The sequence below is a fragment of the Pleurodeles waltl genome, chromosome 7 (genome assembly GCF_031143425.1).
Source record: "Pleurodeles waltl isolate 20211129_DDA chromosome 7, aPleWal1.hap1.20221129, whole genome shotgun sequence".
In the NCBI taxonomy this organism is placed as follows: Eukaryota; Metazoa; Chordata; class Amphibia; order Caudata; family Salamandridae; genus Pleurodeles; species Pleurodeles waltl.
In genome coordinates this window covers 770,035,313-770,062,089 of record NC_090446.1, presented here as the reverse complement: position 1 = coordinate 770,062,089, position 26,777 = coordinate 770,035,313, and the positions used below count along the sequence as shown (strand labels likewise).

Below are 26,777 nucleotides of genomic sequence, written 5' to 3'. Positions count from 1 at the left end.
CAACCTGGCCCTCAGACGGCATGTGCCTTTTCTGCAGGAGGAGGAGACTAGAGATGCCCCTGTGGCAGCAGTGGACCCCTGAGGACAGTGAGTATGAGGAGGCAGAGGAGGAGGCAGAGAGGAGACGGAGGAGGTAGAGGATGAAGCTGTGGACAACAGAACATCAGTTATACATCAATACTTCCAATGACACACAGGTGAGACAGTAGAACTGATCATTGCTCTGAATATTGATTTCATCTGTATGACTGTGGCATGATGGCATTCGCTTCCTTTGCATCTAAACTTACTGTCAACTATGGCTTGTAATTTTTACAGATGTTGGTGATATGACAACAGTGTCTTGATGTGATTACTACAGACAGTTACAGGTCATTAATTGTATGCTGTCGTAGTGTCCATATCATTTGCACCAGATGTGACTGTTCCCTTAAATGCACATTTTCAACACATAAAATACTATCAGTCAAGTTGTGTTCAAGGGTGCTTATTGTGGTGCTACAAAATTGAGCGTAAAGTGCAATGGAATGGGGTGATGGTAGAGGAAAGTCCAGGGTATTGTTCCAGTCTGTTTGTAGCACATGTGCAGTTTCCAAGGAGCCATAGGAAGGGGAGCAAAGGCAGTTCAAAGTGGACAAGGTGACAAGGTGGGACACAAGGGGGACATTCAAGAGGGTCTCATTTCCTGACGTGGTCTTGGTCTCTGGCTTCTGTCTGGGTCACAGGGAACATTTGCGGGGTGGTTCCCCTTTTGCAGGGGGAGGGGTGCTGGTGGCCTGTGGGTCCTGTGGCGGGGCCTCCTGTCCACTATCTGCAGCGGAGGTGGTGGGCTGGTCAATAGACTTGCTAGTGGTAGGGAGTGGTATGGGCCCGCTGGTGTGCTGTTGATTCCCTCATGATGTTGACCATGTCTGCCACCCCCCGCTATGGTGATCATGGTGGTGTTGAGAGCCTGCAAGTCCTCCTGCAGCCACTTGTTCTCCTGCATGTTGTCAAGGATCTGGTCCATCGTGTCCTGGGATTGTTGGTAGGCACTAGGATCTTGGTGAGTGCCTCCTGCAGAGTCGGTTCCCTGGGCCTGACTTCCTCCTGGCACACAGCGGTCCTTCCAGTGTCCCTGTTTCCCTGTGCCTCTGTCTCCTGAATGGTGTGCCCACTGCCACTGGCCCCAGGTCCCTGATTGTCTTGGGTGTGAGGTGTGGACTGGGGTCCCTGTACAGGTGGGCACACTGCTGATTGACGTGTCCTGGGGACAGAGGTGTGGGGACGCTGGGTGGGTGCTGTGGTGTTGGATACTGATGGGGGAAGCTCTGTGGTGGACTGTGATTGGGCTGGGGTGACCGACTGTCCAGTGGTCCCTGATGGTACAGGTTATTGATCCAGATCCTGAAGTCCAGAGTTACTCTCATCACTTGGGGCATCTTCTGTTGAGGGACTGGTTTGTCGTGGCCCCTCATTTTCACTGGCATTGGCTGGGGCACCTATGGGGATGTAAGTGATGTATTATGCTTCATGCCTGTGACACATTGTAGATCCCTAGCTTTCCCTCTATCGTTGCTGTTTCCCTTACACCCTGCTTTGTGTATATTGATGTACTGTGGGATTGTTAGTTCCCCTGTGCTGTGCATGCTTTAGTGATGGGTGTCCATGCAGGGCTAGGAGGGCTGTCCATGCAGTGGTATTGCATGCAGGGCTGGGCATTGTGGTTAGTCATATGTGTAGGTGCAGGGTGTTGGATGGAGTGGAATGATGGGAGTGAGGGTGATAGGGTATGATGGCATGCAGGTAAAGGGGGTGATAAGTAGTAAATATTGACTCACCACTGTCCAGTTCTCTGGCAACTCCAGTGAGTCCCTCAGGACACAGGATTGCAGAGACTTGCTCCTCCCATGCTGTGAGCTGTGAGGGAGGCGGTGGGGGTCCACGGCCAGTCCTCGGTATGTCGAACTGGTGCCTTGCTGCTATGGAATGTACCTTCCCCCGTAGGTCGTTCCACCTCTTCCTGATGTCATCCCTTGTTCTTGGATGCTGTCCCACGGCGTTCACTCTGTCCACGATTCTCCGCATAACTCCATCTTCCTGGCAATGGAGATCTGCTGTACCTGTGCTCCAAACAGCTGTGTCTCTGCCCTATTTCCTCTACCATGACCCTCAACTCCTCATCAGTGAAACGGGGGTGCCTGCCTTTGTGGGGACATGGGTGTTGTGTGGTGCGTGTAAGTGTGTGGGTGTTGGTTACTGTGGTTGGGTGTGCGTACTGGTGTGTGTGAGGGATGTATGGGTGTATGTGGTGTGTGTGTCTAGTTGTCGCAGTGGTCTTGGTGTCAGTCTGGTGGCAATGATTTGTGTTTGTAAAGGGTTGTGGGTAATGTGGGTGTGTGTTTTAGATTACTGTGGGTGGGTGTAGTGTGTGTATGAGTGTGAGGTGTGTGTTTTTGGTATTGGCCAATGTTGTGCAGTTTAGTATTTGGGTGTCAATTCTAAGCGTGCCAGTGTGTACCGCCAATGGTTTACCACCATTGAATGTCAGCGGTGGTTATGTGTCATGAAGTAGTGGGTATTGTTTTGTGGCGTAACGGTATGGGTGTTGGTACCGCCACATTAGCAATGACCTTTGGACTGTCGTATTTGTGTATGTGGCAGTATTCTGTCCGATTCATGTTTGTGTGTCATAATATGGCAAACGGATATTCGCCACTGAAGCATTATGCTGGCGGCCGTCACCATGGAGGTAAGCAGGATTTACTGCCAATGTCATAATGAGGGCCACAGTCTGAAGGTAGGACTTCAGAGTGAGGAGAGGGTCAGTCCTCTACCAGGGTTCTGCCATCTACCTCTGGTGGATGTGGAGGATCCAAAAAGAGGTTTCCAGCCCAAAAATGACATCATTCCCCATCGACTTCGAGGGCATTGACATCGAGACAAGGTACGCCGCCGACTTGCTCGCCGTCAAGGCTGGATTAATGTCAAGAAAGACAAGGAGATTGATGTTGAGACAGGGTAGGTCGACATTGAACACTCACACGCCATTGACACATAGGCTGAGATCAATGTAGAAGAGTAGGTCAACGTTGAAACACACACACTTGTTGATGCCGAGTGGTGTTTTAATGTCAAGGAGGTGACACAGATCAACGTCAATGTAGAGGAGTAGGTCGACGTTGAGACACACACACTTGTTGATGCCGAGGGGTGTTTTAATGTCAAGGAGCAGTTCAATGTCAAGACATCACAGGAGGTCGACATAGTCTTTTTTTATGTATATATCTATTTTATTGTTTTCAACACATGTAATCATTTACAAATACAGGATCAAAGCATTCTGTTCTCCTAAAGTCAGCATCGCAGTTAATTGCTGATTCATTGTGCAAACATTCCAGGGGGTTGCAAGCGATACACCAACGGAGCAAGAAAATTACAAGGTACAATACACTAACTGTAACATGCGTGACCTTTGGCTGTCTGCATGTTTTGTTTTGTGTGGATCTATTCTATTGCTCATCTCACCCCTGAGCTCGTTAACACAACCCATTACAAGCATGCAGTCCAATATGGCTTGACCATTACAATGCTATGCACACACGAGGATTCAATCATCTGGATATGGACAGTCTTTTGTTGGCATTCCGGGAAGACAACATCAGCACATTACCAAATACAATATACAAAGGCCCCTTCCAACTGCCCGGTGCACCCCCACTCTGCATGAAAACTCCAAGCGCTCCACCCTGCAGGTGTAATTGCCATGTTTCCTTAATTCACAGCGGGTACTCATCATTCTTAATTTCCAGTCTAGTGACAAACATTTCCCAAGTGTCATGTCCCGTGTGCGCCTGTCCACTTATCTCACAATGCCCGTAACTCCTGGGACTCCGTCCGTGCCTAGCGTAATGTCATGACACGCCACACCTGGAGCTCTGGTGCCCTGGGCGCCTTCCAGTTCATGGCAATCAATCTTTTATACATGATAAATGTTAAATTGGTGAACCTATAAATATAAATGTGTTGCTTATCTCTGCTTCGTATCCTGAAGAGAGAAGATCTCGGTTCCAGTGGGAACGAGTGTTCCGTGATGTCAGTAATGTCCGCCACTATGTCATGCCCAACTGACTGAAGGGGCCCACATTCCCACACCATATGATAGGAATGAGCCGCCGGGGAGCCACAATGGGGGCACGTCAGACTAGAGGCAGGATACATGCGCCGAATATGGAATGGGGAAAGATATGTCTGGTGTATAAAATTAAATTGGGTATATCGGAACCTGGGGTTTCCCGATACACCCTGCACCTGCTGAAGGGCAAACCTCCAAGCCCTGGGAGTCAAGGGGACCGGGAGAATTGCATTCCATCTCTGCCTCGTAATCTCCAGTCTGTTACCATCCACTCCGTTTAGGGCTTTGTACGAATTTGTAATCACTTTTGTGAGGCCATTATCTGAGAGCAAATAATGTAGTTTGGGAGAAGTGATAGGCTCCTGATCGCCCTCCACCCATGCTCTTCTAATTAAATGACATATGGAGTAATACGACATGAATTGTGCCAAGCCCACTGAGGTAAGGTCTCTAATGGCCTCAAACAACATCAAGACATCATCATCAAAACAATCGACTACTGTTTCTAGCCCTGCTTCTGCCCACGGGGCAAGAGAGTGAGCCCTAAGCAAATATGTACCTCCCAGAATCTGGCCCAGGGGGATGAGGGGTGAGTATGGGGAACCCGTTCCTCCCTTTTGCACATATCGCCTCCAAAAGGCATGAGCTGTTATCAATAAAGAGTTGCGGGTGTTGTATTTCACCGAGCGATCAATCAGACACGTATAAACAGGAACACCTTGCAATTGTGTGCGAACCCACAGTGCCTCCGACGACTCAGGCCTGTGTATCCAATACAGTGCCCATTGCATTTGTGCTGCAGCATAATAGTGTTCAAAGTTCGGGGCACTCAAACCCCACTCCCGAAACGGTCATTGCAAAGTGGCAAGTGCCACACGTGCTCTGCCACTCCCCCATATAAGTCCCAACAACAATCTATTCAGATAATGGAAAAAACAACCGGGGAACTACTATGGGCAATGCAGTGAAATAGTAAAGGAACCGTGGGAGCACCAGCATATTTGCTACTTCCACCCTGCCCAATGGAGACAAAGGGAGTGAGCACCAGAACCGAAGTGAGCCCTTCGTAGAGCTGAACTTGCGTCCCAAATTGCCATCCCTCAGGTCCTTGGATTTATGATATACATGCACTCCCAAGTATTTAAATGTGTCATAGCACCACTTTAACACCTCCACAGGAGAATTCTCTCTCACCAGCGCAGGCAGATCATTCAAAGGGAACAAACAGGATTTAGACCAATTGACCTTCAACCCCGAAATCTCTCCATATGCATCTAACAGGAACATCACTGCAGGTAGCGTCGGCCAATCCCTCTCCAGATAGATCAGTGCGTCGTCAGCATATAATGAGAGAATATGATGTGTCCCCATTCGGCATATCCCCCACTGCTCGGCCAGTGCACGCAACCGGACCACCAGCGGTTCCATTGCGATGGCAAACAGCAAAGGTGATAGGGGACAACCCTGTCTAGTTCCTCTACCAATTGAGAAGCTGGTGTGATATCACTCCTCCCGTTTTCATCCTAGCCGTAGGCTCAGGGTATAGGGTCTGTACCCAACGTATGTAGCCCAGACCAAACCCCATGCCATGCATTGTGGCAAATAAAAAATCCCAGCCTAACGTTTCGAATGCCTTCTTAATGTCCAGCGACATTGCCACATTGTCATATGCCTCAGACAGAGTGTCGCCAATAATACTTAAGAGTCTGCGGATATTCAGGAACGTATTTAGCTTTGGCATAAAGCCATTCTGATCTTCATCAATTATGGTGTGTATTATGGGGGCAAGTCTGTTTGCCAACACCTTACCCAGAATTTTACAGTCCAGGTTAAGGAGAGACAACGGCCTATATGACCTCACGTCCCTGGGATCACGACCTTGCTTGTGAAGGACCACAACCAACACCTCTCTCTGAGACAATGGGAGTATCCCACGGGTCCATGCCTCCTCAAACACTGACAATAAGTGCCATGACAGGTGCTGCGCATAAGTGGCATAGTACTCTATCGGACAAGCCATACCCGGGGACTTATTGAGGGCTATTTGTGCTATGGCTACGCCTATTTCCTCTACTGTAAGGGGTACGTCCAATGCTGCCATGTCCGTTGCCGACAACTGCGGGAAAGGCGCTCTACTAAGGAAGGGCCCTAATTGCCGAGTATCGCATGTCATTTGCCCCCGATACAGCCCCATATAGTATTCCTTGAAAGCATTATTAATTGCTTCCTGTGTAGTGGCCAAAGTTCCGTCTTCTAGACGTATAGCTCAAATAGGGTTCTGTTGCTGGTTCTCCCTCAACAACCATGCTAACAGTCTTCCTGAGCAGTCACCCTCTGTCTGTAGGCACTTAAGGTGATAATTATAATTGTGTCGACGAAGGCATTGATCCGCCTCCTCACACATCCCCCGCTTAGCCCGGAGGGCTTCAAGCAACACCCTATGTTGTGCAACTGCCACCTCCAAGGCCCGCAGATCTTTTTCCAGGGTAACGACATCAAAGCGCAGTGAGCGACGTGCTCCCCAAGAGGCCAAAAGACAATGCCCCCTCACCACGACCTTGTGTGCATCCCACTCTGTTGCCCTCGATTCCGTGGACCCCTTGTTTAAGTCCCAATAATGCTTGATACAGGTATTTCCTTCTTCTCTAAAGGGTTGGTCCAACAGTGCCTCCCTCTGTAGACGCCAAGTAGGAATTGTGGAGCGCTTTCTACCCCACTGTAGAGTCAGCAGCAATGGGAAGTGATCGGGCAACGTCCTGGCCAGGTACCCCAAATCTTTAATCAAGGAGCACACGGCTGAAGTTCCCCACAACAAGTCTATTCTAGTGTGTAGTTTGTGAAGTGCAGAGTAAAATGAGTACTCCATATGCGTCGGATGACCCACACTCCACATGTCATACACCCCAATGTCACTGACCCAAGCTGTCAACAAGTTAGAATTACGTCTGCTCGCTGCACCCTGTGGGGGCAATGCCGAGCGATCCAGCAGTACATCTGGGACACAATTAAAGTCCCCACCCCAGATGGCAGGCACAGCAGGGTCAGTCAGCAGTACGGAGGACAGCCTCTGGAGAAATTCAGATAACGTGCTATTGGGAGTATAGACACCTACTATAGTGATTGGTCTACCATCAAGCTGTGCTTCTGACACTCCGTATCTGCCCCCCTCATCTATCTTGTGTGCATGCTGAAGGTATGGTACCCCCGGTGCTATCCACACCAAAACTCCCCTCGCATAAGTTGAAAAAGTCGTGCCATAAACCTGTCCACGCCAGCGTTTCTTCAGTGCCTGTAGGTCACCCCCTCCAACAAGTGTGTTTCCTGCAATAGAGCAAAGTGCACTCCCTGGTGCTTGAGGTAAGTGTGTATATGATGTCTCTTACCCAGTGCATCCATCCCGTGTACATTCCATGTAATGATGTTATACTCCTGCATAGTGTATGGCCTGCGGTAACCCACAACATGGTAGGCAATATATTTGTGTTTGCTGTGCCCAGGTACTAACCCCCAGTAAGGATATATAACTACAATTTTGGAGAAAGCATCTGTCTGGCAATTGTAAAAACATTGTGATCCAGTTGAACATAATAAACATAGCCCACCACCCCCCAACAACGCCCTCGAACCCCAAAAACGGTGATGCAAATATGCCTCCACCAATAGGAACAAAAAATAAAACATGCATCGAGTACCAAAAAACTTTGTCCATATGGATACCATCTGGGGGAGCATGGTAACTATTCATGGAAGCCCTTGTAGGGGACCCCCATTGTCAGAAAAAAAATGTCTGTATTAGCGCTTCCAGCAGTCACAACCACACTGCCATAGGATCTCTCTACCTCCATGGGCCAGGAGGAGACCAACTCCACTGCAAGCAGCCATCGGCAACACAGCTCCAAGGACTCCAAACAAGGGCCAGCCAAGTGCCAGTCCTAGTCACAAATCTCGTTGCCTCAGAGCCCATGGCCCAGATCATCACAATGCCAAGGGAATCAGAAACCTACATGGAAGCACCAGCAGTTTGGAAGAGAACTGTCCAGGTATCACAACTCATCTGCAGACCTGGGTGTAATCGCTGATCCCTTCAGCACATCCGTGACGGTCGAATCAGATCCACCAGAGTCCAAGTCCGTTTGCTCATGTGAGGCAGTGCGGAGCACAGTGAAAGAATTATGAGTGTGCAATGATGCATCTCTCAGCACTTTTGCCCTTTCTGCAGCTGCCTGCATTTTTGTGGGTTGTGCTTTTGATCTTTTCCTAGGTCTCCTACGAGACGGTGAGGTCAGCCATTCACCATGATCCCCATCTTCCTCCGATAGTTGGGCAATACCTTTGGCATGCATCCATGTCTAAGCATCAGCTGGTGTGGCAAAGACATGAGTACGATCATCCGCGATTACCCGGAGCTTAGCAGGGAACATCAGGGCATATTTAATGTTGTGCTCACGGAGACGCTGTTTGATCTTCATGTAAGAATATCGCTGACACTGCGCCTCTGCCGTGAAGTCTGGATAGGCCATAATAAAGATCCCCTTGTGTCGTATTGGGCCTTTGCTTCAGAAGCACTGTAATATCGGATCGTGATTCCTGTAGTTGCGAAAACGGATGATCAGTGGGCGAGACGGCAGCCCCGGAGCCGGCTGCCCTCCTGGAACTCTGTGTGCCCTTTCCACAGAGAAGAACTTTGATGGTGTACCATTCAGCACCTCCTTAATTAGCCATTGCTCCAGGAACAATTCCGAATTGTGCCCTTCCACTCTCTCCAGGAACCCCAGGAACCGGACATTGATACGACTCGTACAACTTGTTTCACATAGTCACGTGTACTCGCATTACGCAAGCAAACACACGAGCAACGTCGCTCCAACTCTTTGAGAAACACAAGTTTTTATACAATTTGAACTGAATTTTCTCGTTTTTGGAAAGGTATTTATACAATTCATCTAGTGGGTTCTAGTGATATTACCCTGGAAAGAGCTCTATGGATAGCTCACAACAGCCGTGATGAAGTCATTGGGGGAGATTCAACCCAGATGAAACACGTGTCGGCTTGGCTGAATTTTTCTGTGAAGAGACATGACTTGACTGGATTTGTCTTTGAAGAGTTATTAAAGAAGAAATTTACTGGATACCTGATTCTGGGACTGTTGATTTGATATTTTGATCTTCGGTATACTCATTAATGAACACGAGTGCTAGTAGTTGTTGTTTATGTTAGGACCAATCGTATGATTGTCCAATTGCAAGGTTTTTTGAGGTGGTACCTTGTCTAGCACCGTTCCTGTACTTAAGAGGGATTGTTATGGTGAGCGCTTGTTTTCTTCTCTCATTAAAGACCCCTATTTGTGGTTGTATCTAACTGGGGCAGGGCCTGAGCTGCGTGGGGCGAAGGAGATGCCCACCCTCCTGTGTGAGCGGACACGGGCACCTCGCTGGGGGGCTGCTGGGAGGGCGGTGCTGGTACGGGGGTGGCAGTGGTACCTGTAGCTGCGGTGGTCACAGAGGTGTCCGCCACCACCAGGGAGCTTCCATCGGAGGAGGTATCTGTGTCAGAACTGTCTCCTCCAGTCTCCGCCGTGGTGCTCCCCTCGCCCTCCGTCTCACTGGTGCCCTCACTGTTGATGGACTCTCCTTCCTGGGTCCTGTAGGATGCCGCTCTCTCCGCCAGATGATGCTAATGCACATAAGGACAGGGTGACAAAACAAAAAGGGAGGAAGAGACAAAGGATACACTTGGTCACTTGCTGCACCAACACCACCATTGGCGTACACAGCACCCTCACACACAGGGGGAAGCCCTACACAATATGCCATAGCACTACCAGAGAAATAGTCAGCAGCCAAGCCAGGGGGAGGGGCACACACCACCAAATGCAGCACACCTGGGACCCACCGAGCCCTGACCAGTTGTGGATGCCTACAAGCTAGGTAGCAAGATTCTCCCTTCTGAACCCTAGCGAACAGGGGACCTATGCTGCAATGTCAGGCCTGGCCTAGGGGCACCCACTGACATACATCCCCACCCAGATACCACTATGTGTAAGTTGTGATGATGGGCACTGTACTCACCCCCTTGTGGCTGCTGTGATGCCCTCAAGTGCCCATCCAGCTCAGGATAGGCCACCACCAGTATGCGGGCCATCAGGGGGGTCAGAGTTCGATGGGCACCCTTTCCTCGTTGGGAGTGCATCCCCAGCTGGGCCTCTGCCGTCTTCTGTGCCCAGCGTCTCAGGTCCTCCCACCGTTTCCGACAGTGGGTGCTCCGCCTGCCGTAGACCCCCGGGGTCTGACCGCCCTTGGCCATGGCATGTCATATACCCTTCTTTTGATGGGCATTGACCTGCAGAGGAAATACACACCGGAAAATAGAATTAGTCAAACAGTCTTGCCTGTTAGACTTATGGCTCACCATACTCCTTCACATCACCATTTACACACACATGGCCCAGCACACAACCAATACGCCGCCCAGAGGACATCTACCCATGACCCCTTACACAAGGCTTTCACTCACATTACTCCATGCATTCATGCCACATTGTGCCCACAGTGTACTCACCTGTTGGTCTGGAGGCCCATGCAGCAGTCTGTACTGGGGTAGGACCCCATCCACCAGTCTTTCTAACTTCACCGAAGTGAAGGCAGGGGCTCTTTTCCCAGTCACACGGGCCACGGGCCATGGTAGGTTCCAGACACAGGTCACAGGAGCACATGCAGTGTAGTTCCTCTCTTGTTGAAGATCAGGTAGCAAGTGAGGGATGAGAAAGAAAATGGCGGTCACATCCGCGGCAGTGCATACCGTCACTGCCGGCGTAGATCACCATTGGCCACTATAACCCATAGGGCCCAATGTTGACCAATGAGGAGTTGCACGGCGGTTCCCGACTGCCTCCCGCAATGGCACACAATGTCAGCTAAATTACCTCACTTCCACCTGTCCCTCCACACAGGACAGGTGGATGCCATTTCAGGGGGGCAGGCCCTGGATAATTGCTGCATCACTGGTGAAATTAGGACATACTGTACAAATCACACTTACCCATTTCAAGTTAACAGCATGCAAAGTACTGTTGTAGCCCCATTGTTCAGTTTGTGACTGGCTCCTCACTCTTTTGCCCCATAGATTGCTACCGCTGCAGATGAATAGGAGATGGAGACATACCCCCGTTTGCAGACCCCTGGTGGACTTGCCAACAATGGAGGACAGGCACATTATCCTCACCCATATACTGGACAGGGCCACAGTCACAGAACTGTGTGCACAATTGGAGCCTGACATGATATCTGCTTTCCGTCACCCCACTGGTATCCCCCCTCTTGTGAAAGTTCTATCAGTGCTCCATTTCCTGGCAACTTCTTTCCAAGTGACAGTGGGCTTGGCAGAAGGAATGTCACAACCAATGTTCTCAATACTGCTAACAAGAGTGTTGTCTACCCTGATAAAAAAACGTGCAGCTATATTGTATTTCCCCAGGTTGGAGATTTGGCCACAGTGAAGGCTGAGTTCTATGCAATGGAACATATCCCCAACATAATTGGGGCGGTTGATGTAACAGATATTGCATTTGTCCCACCAACCATCAGAATGAACAGGTGTTCAGAAATCGGAAAGGTTTCCACTCTATGAATGTACAGATGGTGTGCTTGGCGGACCAGTACATCTCTCACAACAATGCTAAGTATCCAGGGTCGGTGCATGATGCCTTTGTCCTGAGGAATAGCAGCATCCCAAATGATATGGCCCAACTACAGAGGCACAGGGTGTGGCTAATAGGTGAACCCTGGTTCCCACCAAGTAGATCTTGGTGTATGGGTATGGTGTGGGCCATATGGGATACTGTATGGCTAAATGTTGTCCCTCAAAATGTGCAGGTGACTCTGGTTTCCCCAACCTATCATGGCTCCTGACCCCTGTGAGGAATTCCATAACAAGGGCAGAAGAACGTTATAATGAGGCACATAGGCGAACCAGAAGGATAATTGAAGGAACCTTTGGCCTCCTGAAGGCCAGGTTCAGGTGCCTCCATCTAACAGGTAGATCCCTGTGCTACTCACCCAAGAAGGTCTGTCAGATAGTAGTGGCATGCTGCAAGTTGCACAACCTTGCCCTAAGACGCCATGTGCCTTTTCTGCGGGAGGAGGAGGCTGGAGATTCCCATGTGACAGCAGTGGACCCTGTGGACAGTGAGGATGAGGAGGCAGAGTATGAGGATGAGAACAACAGAACATCAGTGATCATACAGCACCTCCAATGACACACAGGTAAGACAGTGTTACTTCACTTTTCAATGACATTTGTGTGAATATCTGTGGCACTGGCATGCTGTTTTTTTCCACTTCTATGCCCACTTACTGTACCCTTTGGCAATTAATTTTGCAGATGTTGGTGACCTGACATGTGCTCCTGGTGTGATCACTGCAGCCAGCTACAGGTCATTAATCTATGCACATTTTCTGAACAGTTGAATTGCAATGTTTGTACCTGTTTCAATGAATACATACTTTAAAACTTTGACATACTTCAAACTTCTTTTTTTTCCAAGGGTGTTTATTGAAGTGTTAAAATATTGAGGGGCAAGTGCAGTGGGATGGGGTGATGATGGAGGAAAGTCCAGGGTATTGTACCAGTCTGTTTGTAACACAGGTGCGTTGTCAAAGGAGACATAGGAAGGGGACCTATGGCAGTTCCAAGTGGACAGGGTGACTGAGTGGGACACAAGGGTGACAATTAGGAGAGTCTCAATTCCTGGCGGGGGCTTGGCAAGTGTCTCTGTCTTCTGTCTGGATCGCAGGGAACGTTTGTGGTGTGGTTCTCCTTCTGCAGGGGGAGGAGTGCTGGTGGCCTGTGAGTCCTGTGACAGGGCCTCCTGGCCACTAGCGTCAGCGGAGGTGGAAGGCTATTCAGATGTCTGGCTAGTGGCAGGGGCCCGCTGTTGTGTGATTGCCTCCCTCATAATACTGGCCATGTCTGCCAGCACCCCTGCCATGGAGATCAGGGTGTTGTTGAAGGCCTGCAAGTCCTCCCTGATCTACTGGTACTGTCCCTCCTGCAGCTTCCTGTTCTCCTGCACATTGTCCAAGATCTGGCCCATTGTATCCTAGGAATGTTGATATGCTCCCAGGATCTCTGCAAGTGCCTCCTGGAGAGTCGGTTCCCTGGGCCTGTCTTCCCCCTGGCACACAGCAGTCCTCCCAGTTTACCTATTGGCCTGTGCCTCTGTCCCCTGAACTGTGTGCCCACTGCCACTGACTCCAGGTCCCTGATTGTCATGGGTTTGAAGTGTGTCCAGGGGTCCCTGTAGAGGTGGACACACTACTGATTGACATGTCCTGGGACAGAGGTATGGGTAAGCTGGGTGGGTGCTGTGTTGGTGTTTCCTGATGGAAGAGGCTCTGTGGTGGCGTGTGACTGGGCCTGGGTAACCGACTGTCCAGAGGTCCCTGATGGGCCAGGTTGGTCATCCAGATCCTGAAGACCAGAGTTACTGTCATCACTATGGGCCTCTTCTGTTGGGGGACTGGATATTGCTGGCACCTCCTCTCCGCTGACATTGGCTGGGGTACCTGTGGGGATGTAAATGATGTGTTGTGGTTTCTGTGTCTGACATATTGTGCATCTGTGGCTTGTCCTTTTTGTTCGTATTTGCCCTGGCAGCTTTCACTTGTGTACGCTGGTGTATGGTGGGATGATTAGTTCTCTATAGTGTGCATGCTTTAGTGATGAGTGTCCATGCAGGGCTGTGAGTGGTGTCCATGTATTGGTAGTGCACGCAGGGCTTGGCATTGAGATAAGTGTAATGTGATGGTGGGAAGGTGCAGTCCACTCCACTAGGTATTTAAGCTGGCAGCCTGTATCACACTAGGGGCCAGATGTAGGAAAGGGTTTTACCCATTCTGTGTCTATCGGAAAATGTGTTGGTACATATGGCCCTAGGTGTGGTATGCTTCTTCGCCATCCAAGATTTCTTCCATGACCAGATAAAATTGCCTATTAACTGTTGTAGTTTATCAAGCACTTGTGCAAAGGGCTACAGGGGTAGCGTCTGCATGACATATAAAACCCTGGAGAGTAGGGTCATCTTAACTGCTGCAAGCCACCCCATCCACAATAGTGTATATTTCTTCCAGGCATAAAGGTTGTTTCTGGTATTAGAGAGGAGAGTATTGTAATTGCTTTTGGCAGTGCTGCCCGGAGTGGATTAGATCTTTCGGCCCAAGTACATACTGCCTTGAATAACCCACTTAAAGGGGAAAAGGTGCTGAAGTTTGGCTTGCCCATCTTTAGGGATAGTGACGTTTAGGGCCTTTGTTTTTAGAAAATGAATTTTAAAACTAGATGCCTACCCAAATTCCTCCATTTTGTGCTTTAGTGGTGTTAAAGAAGTGTGTGGTTGTGTTACTGCGACCATAACGTAATCAACGTAAAGAGCCAAATTATGTTCTCTTCCCTCTATTTGTATTCCTACTAAATAAGTGGGTCACCTCTTTCCTCTCGAGCTGCACGCACAGCATCTACCTTCCTTCACTTCTAAACCCGAGAACATCACCTGCAGAGCACCCCAAGGATCCTCCCTCAGCCCAACCCTATTCAACATCTTCATGACTCCCCTCGCAGACATCTTCAGATCCTGGGCATTCAATATAGTCGCCTATGCCGACGACACTGAACTAATACTCTCACTCACCAAAGACCTCCACAGCGCCAAAGCCAACTTCTGCCATGCCATGAGCAATGTAGCAACATTGATAAAAAACAGCTGCCTCATATTAAACACCAATATAATGCAAGTCCTGATCTTCGGGAAGAACACCGCCATATGGGACCACAGCTGGTGGCTAGCAGAACTCGGACCAACGCCCTCTCCATCAGATCAAGCACGAAACTTCAGCCTCATCCTCAACTACCAACTATCCATGAATGGACAAGTAAATTCAGTCACCTCCTCCTGCTTCTACATCCTCTGTATGCTCTGCTGAATCTTCAAATGGATCCCTACTGACACCAGAAAGACCGTCACACACACCCTGGTCACCGGCTGTCTCGACTGTGGTAACATTTTCTACACAGGAGTGTCCTCCCAGCTACTTAAAAGACTCCAGACTCTACAGAACACCGCAGCCAGGCTCATCCTCAAACTCCCCACACACTCAAGATTCACCCCACACCTCAGGAACCTCCATTGGCTCCCCATCCGAAAGAGATGCCAATTCAGAATCCTCACACTTGCATACAAGGCTCTCCACAACCTAGGGCCATCCTACATCAACCATTGGATGAGCTTCTACGTCCCAGCAAGACAACTACGCTCTACCTCTCTAAACCTCGCACACACCCTGCATCCATCAGAGCCACGGCAGAGGCTGCTCCTTCTAGACAGCAGCCAAGTTCTGGAAGAGCCTGCCCCTCCACCTCTGAACAGCTCTCTCCCTGGTGGAGTTCAGAATGGGAGTCAAGACATTACTTTTTGACGGAGAGACAGCACCCTTAGCACCCACATACTCTTAGGGGTGACAGTGCTGAGCTTTACAAATGCTATGATTGATTGATTGATATGAGGGTGTTGGCACACCGTTCAGCGAATGACTCCATCTATAGGGCAAATATTAGTGGGGACAAAGGACAACCCAGATGGGTGCCCCTCTCAGCTGAAAACGGTTGCACCATCAATCCATTGACACTAACCATTGCAGTAGGGTCCTATAGCTACACCCAATGCAGCATTGAAACCTTGCGCCCAAGCCAAATCGTGTAAATACCAATCAAAGGAATGGCCAATACCCGCAGTCGAAAGCCTTCTCAGAGTCAATGGATAAAAGCACAGCCGGCAATCGAGAGCATTGTGTTTCATCAAGGCGGTGGCAGAGTCGTTTGGTGTTGTAGCTACAAACCTAATTCAGGAATAAACCCAGCCTGATCAGGGTTGACAAGGCCCTGCATACAGGGGGCTCGACAGGACGCCAGGATACTGTTAAAAATCTTGGCATCAACGTTCGGCAGGGATATGGGGAGATATGAAGAACAATACACAACATCCTTGCCGGGTTTGAGAAGAAGTGGTAAGGATCACCATTTTCATAGTTTCTGTGAGAGTCCTTGTTTCGCTGAAAGAATTCTACAGGTGAGCTAAGAGAGGGGCAAGGAGAGTTGCAAACACCTTGTAAACGTCTGCGGTGTATCAGTTCTGACTGTTTGCTTTGTCCGGTGATAGTTGTTGTATGGCTAGAAGGACTTCCTCAGGATGAGTATACTTATCCAGTTTAGAAACCTCGTAGTGGGGAAGTCATGTTAGTAGTATATGAGCTAAATATGTTTCAGTTGTGCTCATGTCGAGATCTTCTGCCATAGAGAGGGTGAAACAAAACTGTTTAAATTCCTGTGCAATCTGTTCGTCCTGTTGAACCCGGTTACCTGTTGACCTTTCAGTTTCAGGTGCCCTTTGTTGTATAGCTTGGGCGTGAGGGCTTTGAATCAGTAAGTGGCCTGCTTTGTTACCTCCTGTGTAATACTTTTGTTTTGTGCACAGAAGAACGTATTCAGCTTTCTCCATTTATAGAACCTTGAGTTGTCTACGACCTAGCATGAGTTGACGCCGTATTTTAAAGGGGCCAGTGCATTTATGTGTCTCTTCTAAGTCCCTCACCGCCCCTTCTAAGTGAGCATGTTTGTCCCTCATATCCCTATTAAGTTGAGCCGAAATAGCAAGAAAGCGACCTCAGATGACTGCTTTTAAGGTATCCCATAATAAGGCTATTGGTTTCTCCTGTCTATCATTCATTGCAAGGAAGTTTCAAATGGTGTCTGTGATTCCAGTGGAGTCATATGTAAGTAGTTTCTGGTCAAGGCACCACGTGCGGCAAGGTGTTGGCGCCCCTGGTAGGTGTAGGGTGATGGTAATAGGTGAGTGATCAGATAGGACTGCCACCTCAGAGTCCACTACCATGGTAGCTATAGTAATATGCAGGAATGTAAAAAAAAGTCTATGTGAGCATATGTCTGTCGAGCAGCTAAGAAGAATTTGTAAGCTTTTGTTGTTGGATTGTGCCATTGCCACGCGTCTAGCAGCCCCATGTCTGACAGCCATTTCTTGCCCGCTAATGAAAGAGCTCTTGCATGTCCTGTTGGTTGTGTTGACCTATCAAGCACTGCATCGGTCACCACTTTAAAGTCACCCTCTAGGATTAAGTCTCTATCAGAAGTAGTCACCACCCGCCCCACCACATCCCTAAAGAAGGCCTTCTTGTGTTCGTTCAGCACGTATACAGTAGCAAGTATAAAGCTGTAGCCCCTCACATCCATGTGTAAGGATGAAAGCCCGCAAGGCAGTTCTGCTGGTGTTTGTAACACCTTCCCTGAAAAGCACAATGCCAAAAGGATTGCCACCCGGCCTTCTTCCCGGAACAAGAGGAAAGTATTGTTGGTCAAACCAGTGGGACCTGAGACGTTTCCAGTTGGAACAAATTAGACTTAGTTCCTGGAGCAGGCAAATGTCACAATTAGAGTCTCTAAGGAAGGGGAGCAGCGCTACACCTTTTGCTGGGGCATTGAGGCCCCGAACATTGAGGCTTAATATTTTAACCAGATGGAGCTATAAAGGGGGTCGCTGAGCTGAACTGGGTAGGGCCGCTAGAACAATAGAGTCTCTCATATCGTGTTGTGGTGCCAAAGGCATGTATGTCAAGAAGGTGGGTGAGCAAGGAGAGAAGATGGAAAATGTGAACCAATACAACTGTGGAGTTCTTCTCCTGTGAACAAAGCAAACAAGAAATAGAGAAAGCGTGTAGCTGGCGATGATGACATCCGGCATCACCTGTAGCCAGGAAAAGGGGAAACAGCACCCCGTTGCCCCTGTAGTTCAGTTTAGGACTATTGCTTATTCCACAAGGGGCTGGGTGAGTCCGCAGTGGATCCGTCTCCACTTCAGTCATTTTCTGGCTCCGAGGTGGTTTCCTGTTGCTATAGTTGTGGTAGTAGTGCTGCTCTGTCCCTATGGCTTTCAGTATCTGTTGGCTTGCTGAGATGCTTCTTTGAGGGGCGAGATGATCGGCGAGGCCCCACCAATTATTTTGCACCGGTCTTCAGTTGAGAATTAGCGCAGTCCTTTTCTTGGGTTATATCTTTGTCCAACAGCATTTGGGCCTCCTCCAGAGGGCGAACACTTTGAGTTTCTTTATCCCACACAAAGGTAAGTCTGAATGAATGGCCCCACTTGTACCGAATGCCTTGTCTCTTTAGGAAGTCAATTATGGGCTGGAGTGCACAAACGCACTGTAGTGTCATAGGGGAAAAATTGTGGTACGGTCCTAGTTTTCCCCCCTCAAACTGAGTAGTATTTCTGACCCTCACTGCTGCCGTGATGATGTATTTTTGGCGATATGAGTGAAGGCAAGTGAGTATATCATTCCACAGGGGTCTGGCTGGTCAGCCTGCTCTGTGTGTGTCTGGTGCAGCACTACTTCTTATTCCGCAAGTTTGGGCACCACATGGAAAAATAGGCAAAGGACTTAGGCGGTCATTCTGACCGCGGCGGGCGGCAGTCGCTGCCCGCCAAGCGGTTCCCGCCGAAAGACCGCGGCAGCCATTCCGGCTTTCCCGCTGGGCCGGCGGGCGACCGCCATAAGACCGCCGGCCGGCCCAGCGGGAAAGCCCCTTCAACAATGAAGCCGGCTCCGAATGGAGCCGGCGGAGTTGAAGGTGTGCAACGGGTGCAGTGGCACCCGTCGCGATTTTCACTTCCCGCCAGAAACAGGCTGGCGGGAAGGGGGTCGGAATCCCCATGGCGGTGCTGCAAGCAGCGCCGCCATGGTGGATTCCCTGGGCCAGCGGGAAACCGGCGGGAAACCGGCGGGAAACCGCCGGCTCCCCTTTTCTGACCGCGGCTTTACCGCCGCGGTCAGAATCGCCCAGGAAGCACCGCCAGCCTGTTGGCGGTGCTTCCGCTGCCCTCCGCCCTGGCGGTCATGGACCGCCAGGGTCGGAATGACCCCCTTAATCTTCAAGCTTCCCTGACTCTGCCTGAATGTTGGGGCATCTGGGCCTGTTTTCAAGGTCTTCTAATTTGTACAGGAGCTCCACATCTTGTCCGGTAGTTCCAATAGTTCTTGTCTTTGGGCCTCCAGTTCCTCTTCATGTGAGTCACCTGTCTGTTCAAGAGCAACAACCCTCTGGCCAAGCTCACCAATGTCCTTCTTTATGTCCCTGACAACAGCTGCCATGTTCCTTCTCTGCCATAAACATTCTCATCTTTGTACACTCTTATCAACGTTGCATTCCCCATATTATGTTCCCTTCCCTGAGCAAAAGAATTGACGGATTAAACCCAGATCTGTGAATGAGGGTGAATGTTTGATTGGTTCCACATTCCTTGCATCATTTGTGATTTTTCACTTTCTAAAAGTGACATTTCTAAAATAGTAATATTAAATGCAACTTCACCAGTAAGCAGGGTTTTCTATTACCATTCTGGCCACACTAAGGCCCATATTCATGCTTTTTCCCGCTCTTGCTGCCACTAATACAGGTTTCTGACTTCCTGCCAGACAGTGTGGGTCAGTGGCGGCCGGCAGTTTTAGGAGGGAGGTGGTGGGCGGGAAGAATACTCACACTCATTCTTTCACACACACATGCACGCACATCCATTAACAACACTCATCAACATTCAAACATGCACGCATGCACCAAACATTCATTTCAAAAGATCACACACACACACACACACTTACCTTCAGCCTCGGAGGTTACAGGAGGGTTGAGACTGCTGCCTTCCCGCAGTCCCAGCTTCGTCACAGAGTGGGATGGGGTCAGTGAGACTGCTGACCCCACCCCACTCTGTGGCAAGGTGTCACTGATTGACAGTCACCTTGGGTGCTTCAGGGCTTAAGCCTGAAGTGCCCAGGTCAAAGTCAGTGGGTGACGCTTCCCTCGTTACCTGGGGGAGGCCCTCGAGGCACCTTTGCTGAGCCGAGGAGATCATGCCCACAGGAGCTGTGACCTCTTCAGCCCAGCAAAGTTCAGGTCAGGCAGCCAGGAGTCTGCGCAAATAGCGCATGTCTGCTCCTGGCTGCCTGACCTGAACATGAAGTGAGTCTGCCAGGCTGACCTTTGCTCAGCCTGACCGGGACTCTTCATGAGGGGCAAAAGGTGGGGGGGGGGCTGATCGACCAACTTCAAAAAAGGACCAGGAGGTGCTCTGCATTACCAACAATTGGACTTTGCCTACTGCACCAAGGCAAAGGAGAGATAATCTGTTCCAGAGGCAACAGACTGGGAACTGCATGAACGACCCTCTTCTTTGGCTGAAGCTCGACAAACCTGACTAGAGGAACCCTTGTGGAAACCAGAAGCACCCTTAGACTCTCCTGGACTAGTGTCACTAGTCCACTGCAAACTGCAGGTAAAAACGCTTGCAGCATCCAAAGTCTCACTGGCCATCAGGCTCACCGTGGAATCGACCAAAGCCAGGTGTCCAGTTGTTTCTAGGTGTTGCAGTCCTGCTTGCCTCCAAGCTTCAGGCCACTTCACCACTCCCCCGGACCCTGTGAAGTTTCCAAAGGATTTCTGCACCTTTACTGCTGCCAAGGCTTGTTGGTTGCCAGTCCGGTAACTATCCCACACACTCGATGCTGCAAGTGCAGGGCACATCATGCAGCCTGCACCCAACATCTGCAAATCAGCCCCAGCTGAGATTTTGCATCCCTTTGTCATCACATTCCCATTTAGCACCATGGACAGCCCAGACAACTCTGCAACTGGAAGCCACATGCCAGGTAAAATTGATCTGACTGTTGTGATCTGGTACTAGAGACTGCACAACCTTAAACCCAAAAGTGTTCCACGCAACTCACTTTCTAAGCACTGTTTTGCAACTAGGGATTTTTCTCCAAAGACTTCAATGCACCATTTAAATTCCAGTTCTGCTGTGATTTAATTTTGCTTAGAAAATCTATAACTCTGTTTATACTGATTCAGTTCTGTTAGTTTTGGTGTCTAAATTAAGATAAAAATAAGCTCTATTTTTATAAATTAGTGTTGAATTTCTTTGAGTTGTGTCATTTACTTATTGTTCATGTTGGTGCTCGAAATGCTTAACACATGTTCCCCTAAGTAAAGCCTGACTGCTTTTTGCCTCTCTATTATGACTGCGCTCAGGATTTACTAGTGTGAATCCAAGGACCATGTCTGGGGTATTGTGAGACTATTACATGGTGAGGACTAACTCCACACCACATAATACTCCACTTTCCTACAACATGTGACATACAGTCAGTATTTTGGCTGACAATTTAAAAGTTTGGTTTCAGATAGTTTAATGATTTTAACCTTTAACCATAGCTGAAATCTTGTGGGTACAACATTTAAATCACTACTAGACTGTAGCTGCCTAGTGAAGGAGTGAAAGGCTAGAATCACCAAAAGAATGACCTCTGACCATTAATCCTCAGTCACATATGCAGATGTAAAAACAGTCACATCTAAGGGTTATGGAGGTTCTTTCACTTCTCCCCAAAACACCTCTGTGAGACAATAAGGTATTTGTATGCAAAAACACTGTGTCCCTCAAGCATGAACTAAAACTCTTACAATGTAAGACAGCTGCTACCATGGTCATCTGCATCTAAATAGCAAGTTACAACTTCAGATCTACACTATCACTTGGACACTATTATACTCAGCTGTAGCACCAAGCCCCTTACGACTTGCACACTAAGATGGGTGTCTCATATCCAAAATACTTAATGCATATCTTATGCTCAAGCAAGCACTGGTGTGCAAAGCCTTTGAACAATGCCTTACTACAAACATTCCACATATTGCAACAGTAAGCTGTACATAATAATTATCATAAAAATACAAAGTTGCAATATTAGCAAACCTCTTATGTTCAGATCTTGTATTAGAATTAAAATGAAAGGATTCAAGTAATTGGTGCCTGGCTAGATGGCATTTGAAAAACAATTTATGACTAGTATGTAGAACAGTCTGTGTTGCCATGATTGGTCCTACTAAATAACAGAGCTTCAAAGAGGAATACCGTTTGTGATATTAGATACAATGAAACCTGGGTGCTATTTCACCACAACAATTTTAAAATACTAGCAGCCTATATTGTATATGAAATAGCGTACCTTAAGTGAAAACAACTGAAAGCTTTCCTCCTTAGTTTCTTATTGTTCAGTTTAATGATGCTTTTGGTTTATAATGTAACCATCACTAGTTTCCTAATGCCTCACTGGTTATTATTTTAGTATTTATATAGGACCGTGATTCTCATTATGTCTGAGGTATGGTCTGCTCTGATTTCAAATCGAACACTAACCTGATAATTCTTACTTTCACAACAAAGCTTTTAAGTAGTGGTTCCCACAAAACCCTGGCACTATTGCTATAACAGCACACACAGTGGAAGCACTGGTACAATTACTACAGTCTTGCTACATAAATGTAGTATTGTCTGTTTTAGTGAGGAATGGCATAGTGGATCTGTTACAGTAAAAGATTTCCTAAAGGTCCTGGAGGGACAATTCGGAATCAGATCATTAGCCACGCACAATAAATGTCAATGCCTTTTCTACTTTTCTAATGATGTTAGTGTGAGTATCTTAGGTCATCCCATTTCTAATGTTCTTATCTTTAGTATATCTGCACTGGGCTGTATCTGATGATACACTTCTCCACAAGACACTGTTTGCTTTTGGTTAAAGCAGAAATCTCTTAGTTCACCTAATGGTAACTCTCCAAGGAGAAACACCATTTGTCACATACTTTTGCACCAGAGTTTATATAACTATTTTGACTCATTGGATGGGCATGTAGTGTACATGAGATACTGTTGCTGGAAGAGGTGTTACAATGTAAGAGACTCCCTGGGCGTTCATTCAGATTTCAGATTGTAATCCCCTACTACTAATGTTAAAGCCACTGTATTACATGTATCACATAATTATTTATGTTTCACTCATTGCAGTTCAGTACCTTGACATAATCATCCTAGTCCATAGTGGCACTATCACAAATAAGAAATATTTCATCAGTATGCCAGACCACACGTTTGCTTTATTTTCTGAAGACCCAGAGCTAAATTTGCATAAACTAAAGTGCATTTCCGTACCTTTTGTCTGAAGATAAAATGTATCATTGGTAACAAAATAATTAATGTTCAAAAAGATTACAGCCCTTAAGAGTATTTTGAAATGTTTGTTCAGAGTTGCAGATCTCTTGCTCGGTCTTATCCATTAGTGCAGCATACACTTCTACACGTAGGTGCTGTAGAATGCTTGTATTCATGTACAAATAATGTAATGTTGCTGTATATGGGGAAAATGTTTAATCAATATAAGTTGAAGTAGTTACTGGACACTTTTCCTGACAAAATGTGGAGTGATGTGGGGCCAAAATGTCTGTTGATGGCACACCCCTGATTATTATAAAGTGATAGAGTATCACCTGGTATTTACTCACAAATATTTACTACTTAAATGTAACCATTTAGAAAAGTATTTTGGAATTTTAGCTCAGAGATACATATCTATTGTGTAGGCCTGTTCTTTAGTGCTGCTTGCTGTTGCTGTAGGATGTTGATATTCACAAAAAACATAGGCCCTGATTCTAAGCTTGGCGGGCGGCGGTAGCCGCCCGCCAAGCGAGAACCGCCAGAAGACCGTACCGCGGTCAAAAGACCGCGGCGGTCATTCTGGGTTTCCCACTGGGCTGGCGGGCGACCGCCGAAAGTCCGCCCGCCTGCCCAGCGGGAAACACCCTTCCCACGAGGACGCCGGCTCAGAATGGAGCCGGTGGAGTGGGAAGGTGCGACGGGTGCAGTTGCACCCGTCACGAATTTCAGTGTCTGCAAAGCAGACACTGAAATTCTTTGTGGGGCCCTCTTACGGGGGCCCCTGCAGTGCCCATGCCATTGGCATGGGCACTGCAGGGGCCCTCAGGGGCCCCACGGCACCCCATACCGCCATCCTGTTCCTGGCGGGCGAACCGCCAGGAACAGGATGGCGGTATGGGGTGTCAGAATCCCCATGGCGGCGCAGCAAGCTGCGCCGCCATGGCAGATTCCCATGGGCAGCGGAAAGTCGGTGGTACACCGCCGGCTTTCCGCTTCTGGCCGCGGCTGTACCGCCGCGGTCAGAATGCCCGGCGGAGCACCGCCAGCCTGTTGGCGGTGCTACCACCAACCTCCGCCCTGGCGGTATTTACCACCAGGGTCAGAATGACCCCCATAATGTTGCTGTACGCGTTGAAGTACATACTGGATAATCTTTCAGGCACAATGTGAGCTGGTGTGGGAGCATAATGTTTGTAATGACACACTACTGAGTGATATGAAATGATACAATATTATAGTGTACTCACTTACAAATATTTACTAGCCAAATTGTAATTAAGGGACTCCAGCACACCAAGCAGTTAATCGTGTACTCCAATTACAATGGATGTGCTTGATTATACTTTATTCTGCACATAGCTTAATGAGACATAAACTGTATCTTTCATTCAGGTACCCCAAATCATTAGAGCTCATATAGCTTGTCCCTAAAAAAATGGTGCTATAGTCTCTTCACCTCCTTGCCAAGTTCCCTCCCACAATAATATTTGCACAGATATCACAGGAACTTCTATAATGGGATTCTTATGTTTTTGTTCGTAGTCGAGATCATACTTTGTCCTGTCGCACCCATGACATGCATTGCATTCGTACACATTTAGGGATGAGGCAATATAATCGCTTTTTACCAGCCATTTAAACTGCAGCCCTTTTATTTCACTTCAGAATTTGAAATCCCAGGAAAGTGAACAGATACTCACATGAAAAGCATTCCGGTACTCATTGTTATCTGTTGCAATTATGTCCTAGAGTTACATTTCTTACATTCATTAACATCACTATTTTCCCCTTCAGAAAGAAAGAAAAACATGATAGTGAAAATAACTGGGTGAACTGTGGGAGTTAACTGAAATAACGATGTGTACAGTTGGCAGTTTTGTATCGAGTGCTATCATTATTCTGTAAAATATGTGCTTAGGACTAGTTTAGATGTGATATCTGATCCCCAGTTTAGTATATCACATTATACAATGATAAGGTAAGAGATGCAGCACTGTTTAAAGGAGAGATTTATTTGAGTAAATGGTTTTCTTTAACAGTGGGACATCTCAAATCAGTTTTGCGAAACTTAAAAAATGGGGAAGTGGCAAAGAAACATATGGTTTAACCCGACGTTTCTTAAGTAGTAATGCTAGCTGTTGCATTGATTAGTAGTTTTTTTGGCTTTTTTTATACAAGACGTTTAATTCACATTGTGTCTTTTATGAACTTTAATTTATAACTATCTGTAGCACTTCAGCTAACATCTCTAACCTTAAGGAATTGCTGCTTTAAAGGGAATATGTGTGTAAGATTGCTAAAGTATTTGTGCTGTGTAGGGCTTATCGTAACAGACAAAAAACTATTCTTATTCTAACAGATGGGAATACAGTCCTGCGGAGTCTTTCGAACTGGAGTGGGGAATTGTTGGCACTTACTTTGGTGGAGGATTCAAAAAGTCATTATCCAGAAAGAAGGAGGAAAGTCTAATAATAATCCGGAATCTAAAGGAAAAAAGTTGGCTGACAAGAGGGACAAGAGCAATTTTCATTGACTTTTCAGTTTACAACGCTAACCTAAATCTGTTCTGTGTTATCAGGTACATTTAGGGTATCCATTTTATATGTATAAATCCGCATATGTTAATATTTTATGGTTTAACTCTATTTTATTGGTTTTCACATCAAAGTGCAATACAACAATATCCCATCGACATCCACTGGACGGTGGGGAACACATAAATATCAACATCACAGATCAGAGGGAGAGCAGGAAGAGAGAAGTCAGGGGGTAGAAGGGTGGTCAAAGAAAGGGGAAAAATGCTCAATTGAGCCTAGAGAGAATAAGATAATTTACCTAGAGTGCATATAGGAGGGAGATGACAATGCAGGTCCCTTGAATCAGAATACTGACTCTTCTGCATGAGGTGCAGTGTGCAAAGATACATTAGGCAGGTCAATTATTTAAATTCACAGGATACAAACTTTATTCAAGGACCATAAGTTTTATTAGAACATGGCAGTGTGCTATTGGCCACCGCCATCAACTTCACCATGCCCAGGAGTTCTCATATTGTGTGTAGCCAATCTAGTTTTGTTGGGACAGCATCAGTACCCCAGAGGGAAAGCGGGACTTGTTTGGCTGCGCCCAGGGTTAGAGTGATGGCCCACCCTGGTGCGGATTTCAGGTGGTAAGTCAATACATTTGGAAGGCACAGCAGAATCTAACTAGGGAATTTAGGTAATTCAGTGTTGTATATCTTATCAATATCTGCTAGAATCTCTGTCCAAAACTGTTTTTATCTTGGAGCAGTGCCACAGCAAATGTGTCAAGGTGCTGTGTTGAACGCATTCCCTCCAGCAAGTAGCATCTCCACCCGGTTTCTACTGAGTCACCCTAGCAGGTGTGTGGTACCAATAGTGTGCTAGTTTAAGAAACATTTATTTGCCCGACGTACCACAGGCCAATGTACCTGCTCAGTGCAGGATGTCATGCAATTCCTTGGGAGTAAACTCACGTCCACACTCCAGATCCCACAGCCGCTCACTGGTGTTTCAACAGGGGTGATTGGCTTA

At 47.7% G+C, this 26,777-nt stretch overlaps 1 protein-coding gene across 1 annotated transcript in view; it reads left to right on the top strand.

Annotated features, from left to right (window-relative positions):
- The window catches only part of LOC138246960 (polycystin-2-like protein 2), a 719,546-nt gene that overhangs the window by 153,517 nt on the left and 539,252 nt on the right, over positions 1-26,777 (top strand). The window contains exon 4 of the mRNA XM_069201708.1: positions 25,620-25,801. Coding sequence (XP_069057809.1) covers positions 25,620-25,801 — 182 coding nt within the window. The remainder of the gene's footprint in view (positions 1-25,619; positions 25,802-26,777) is intronic.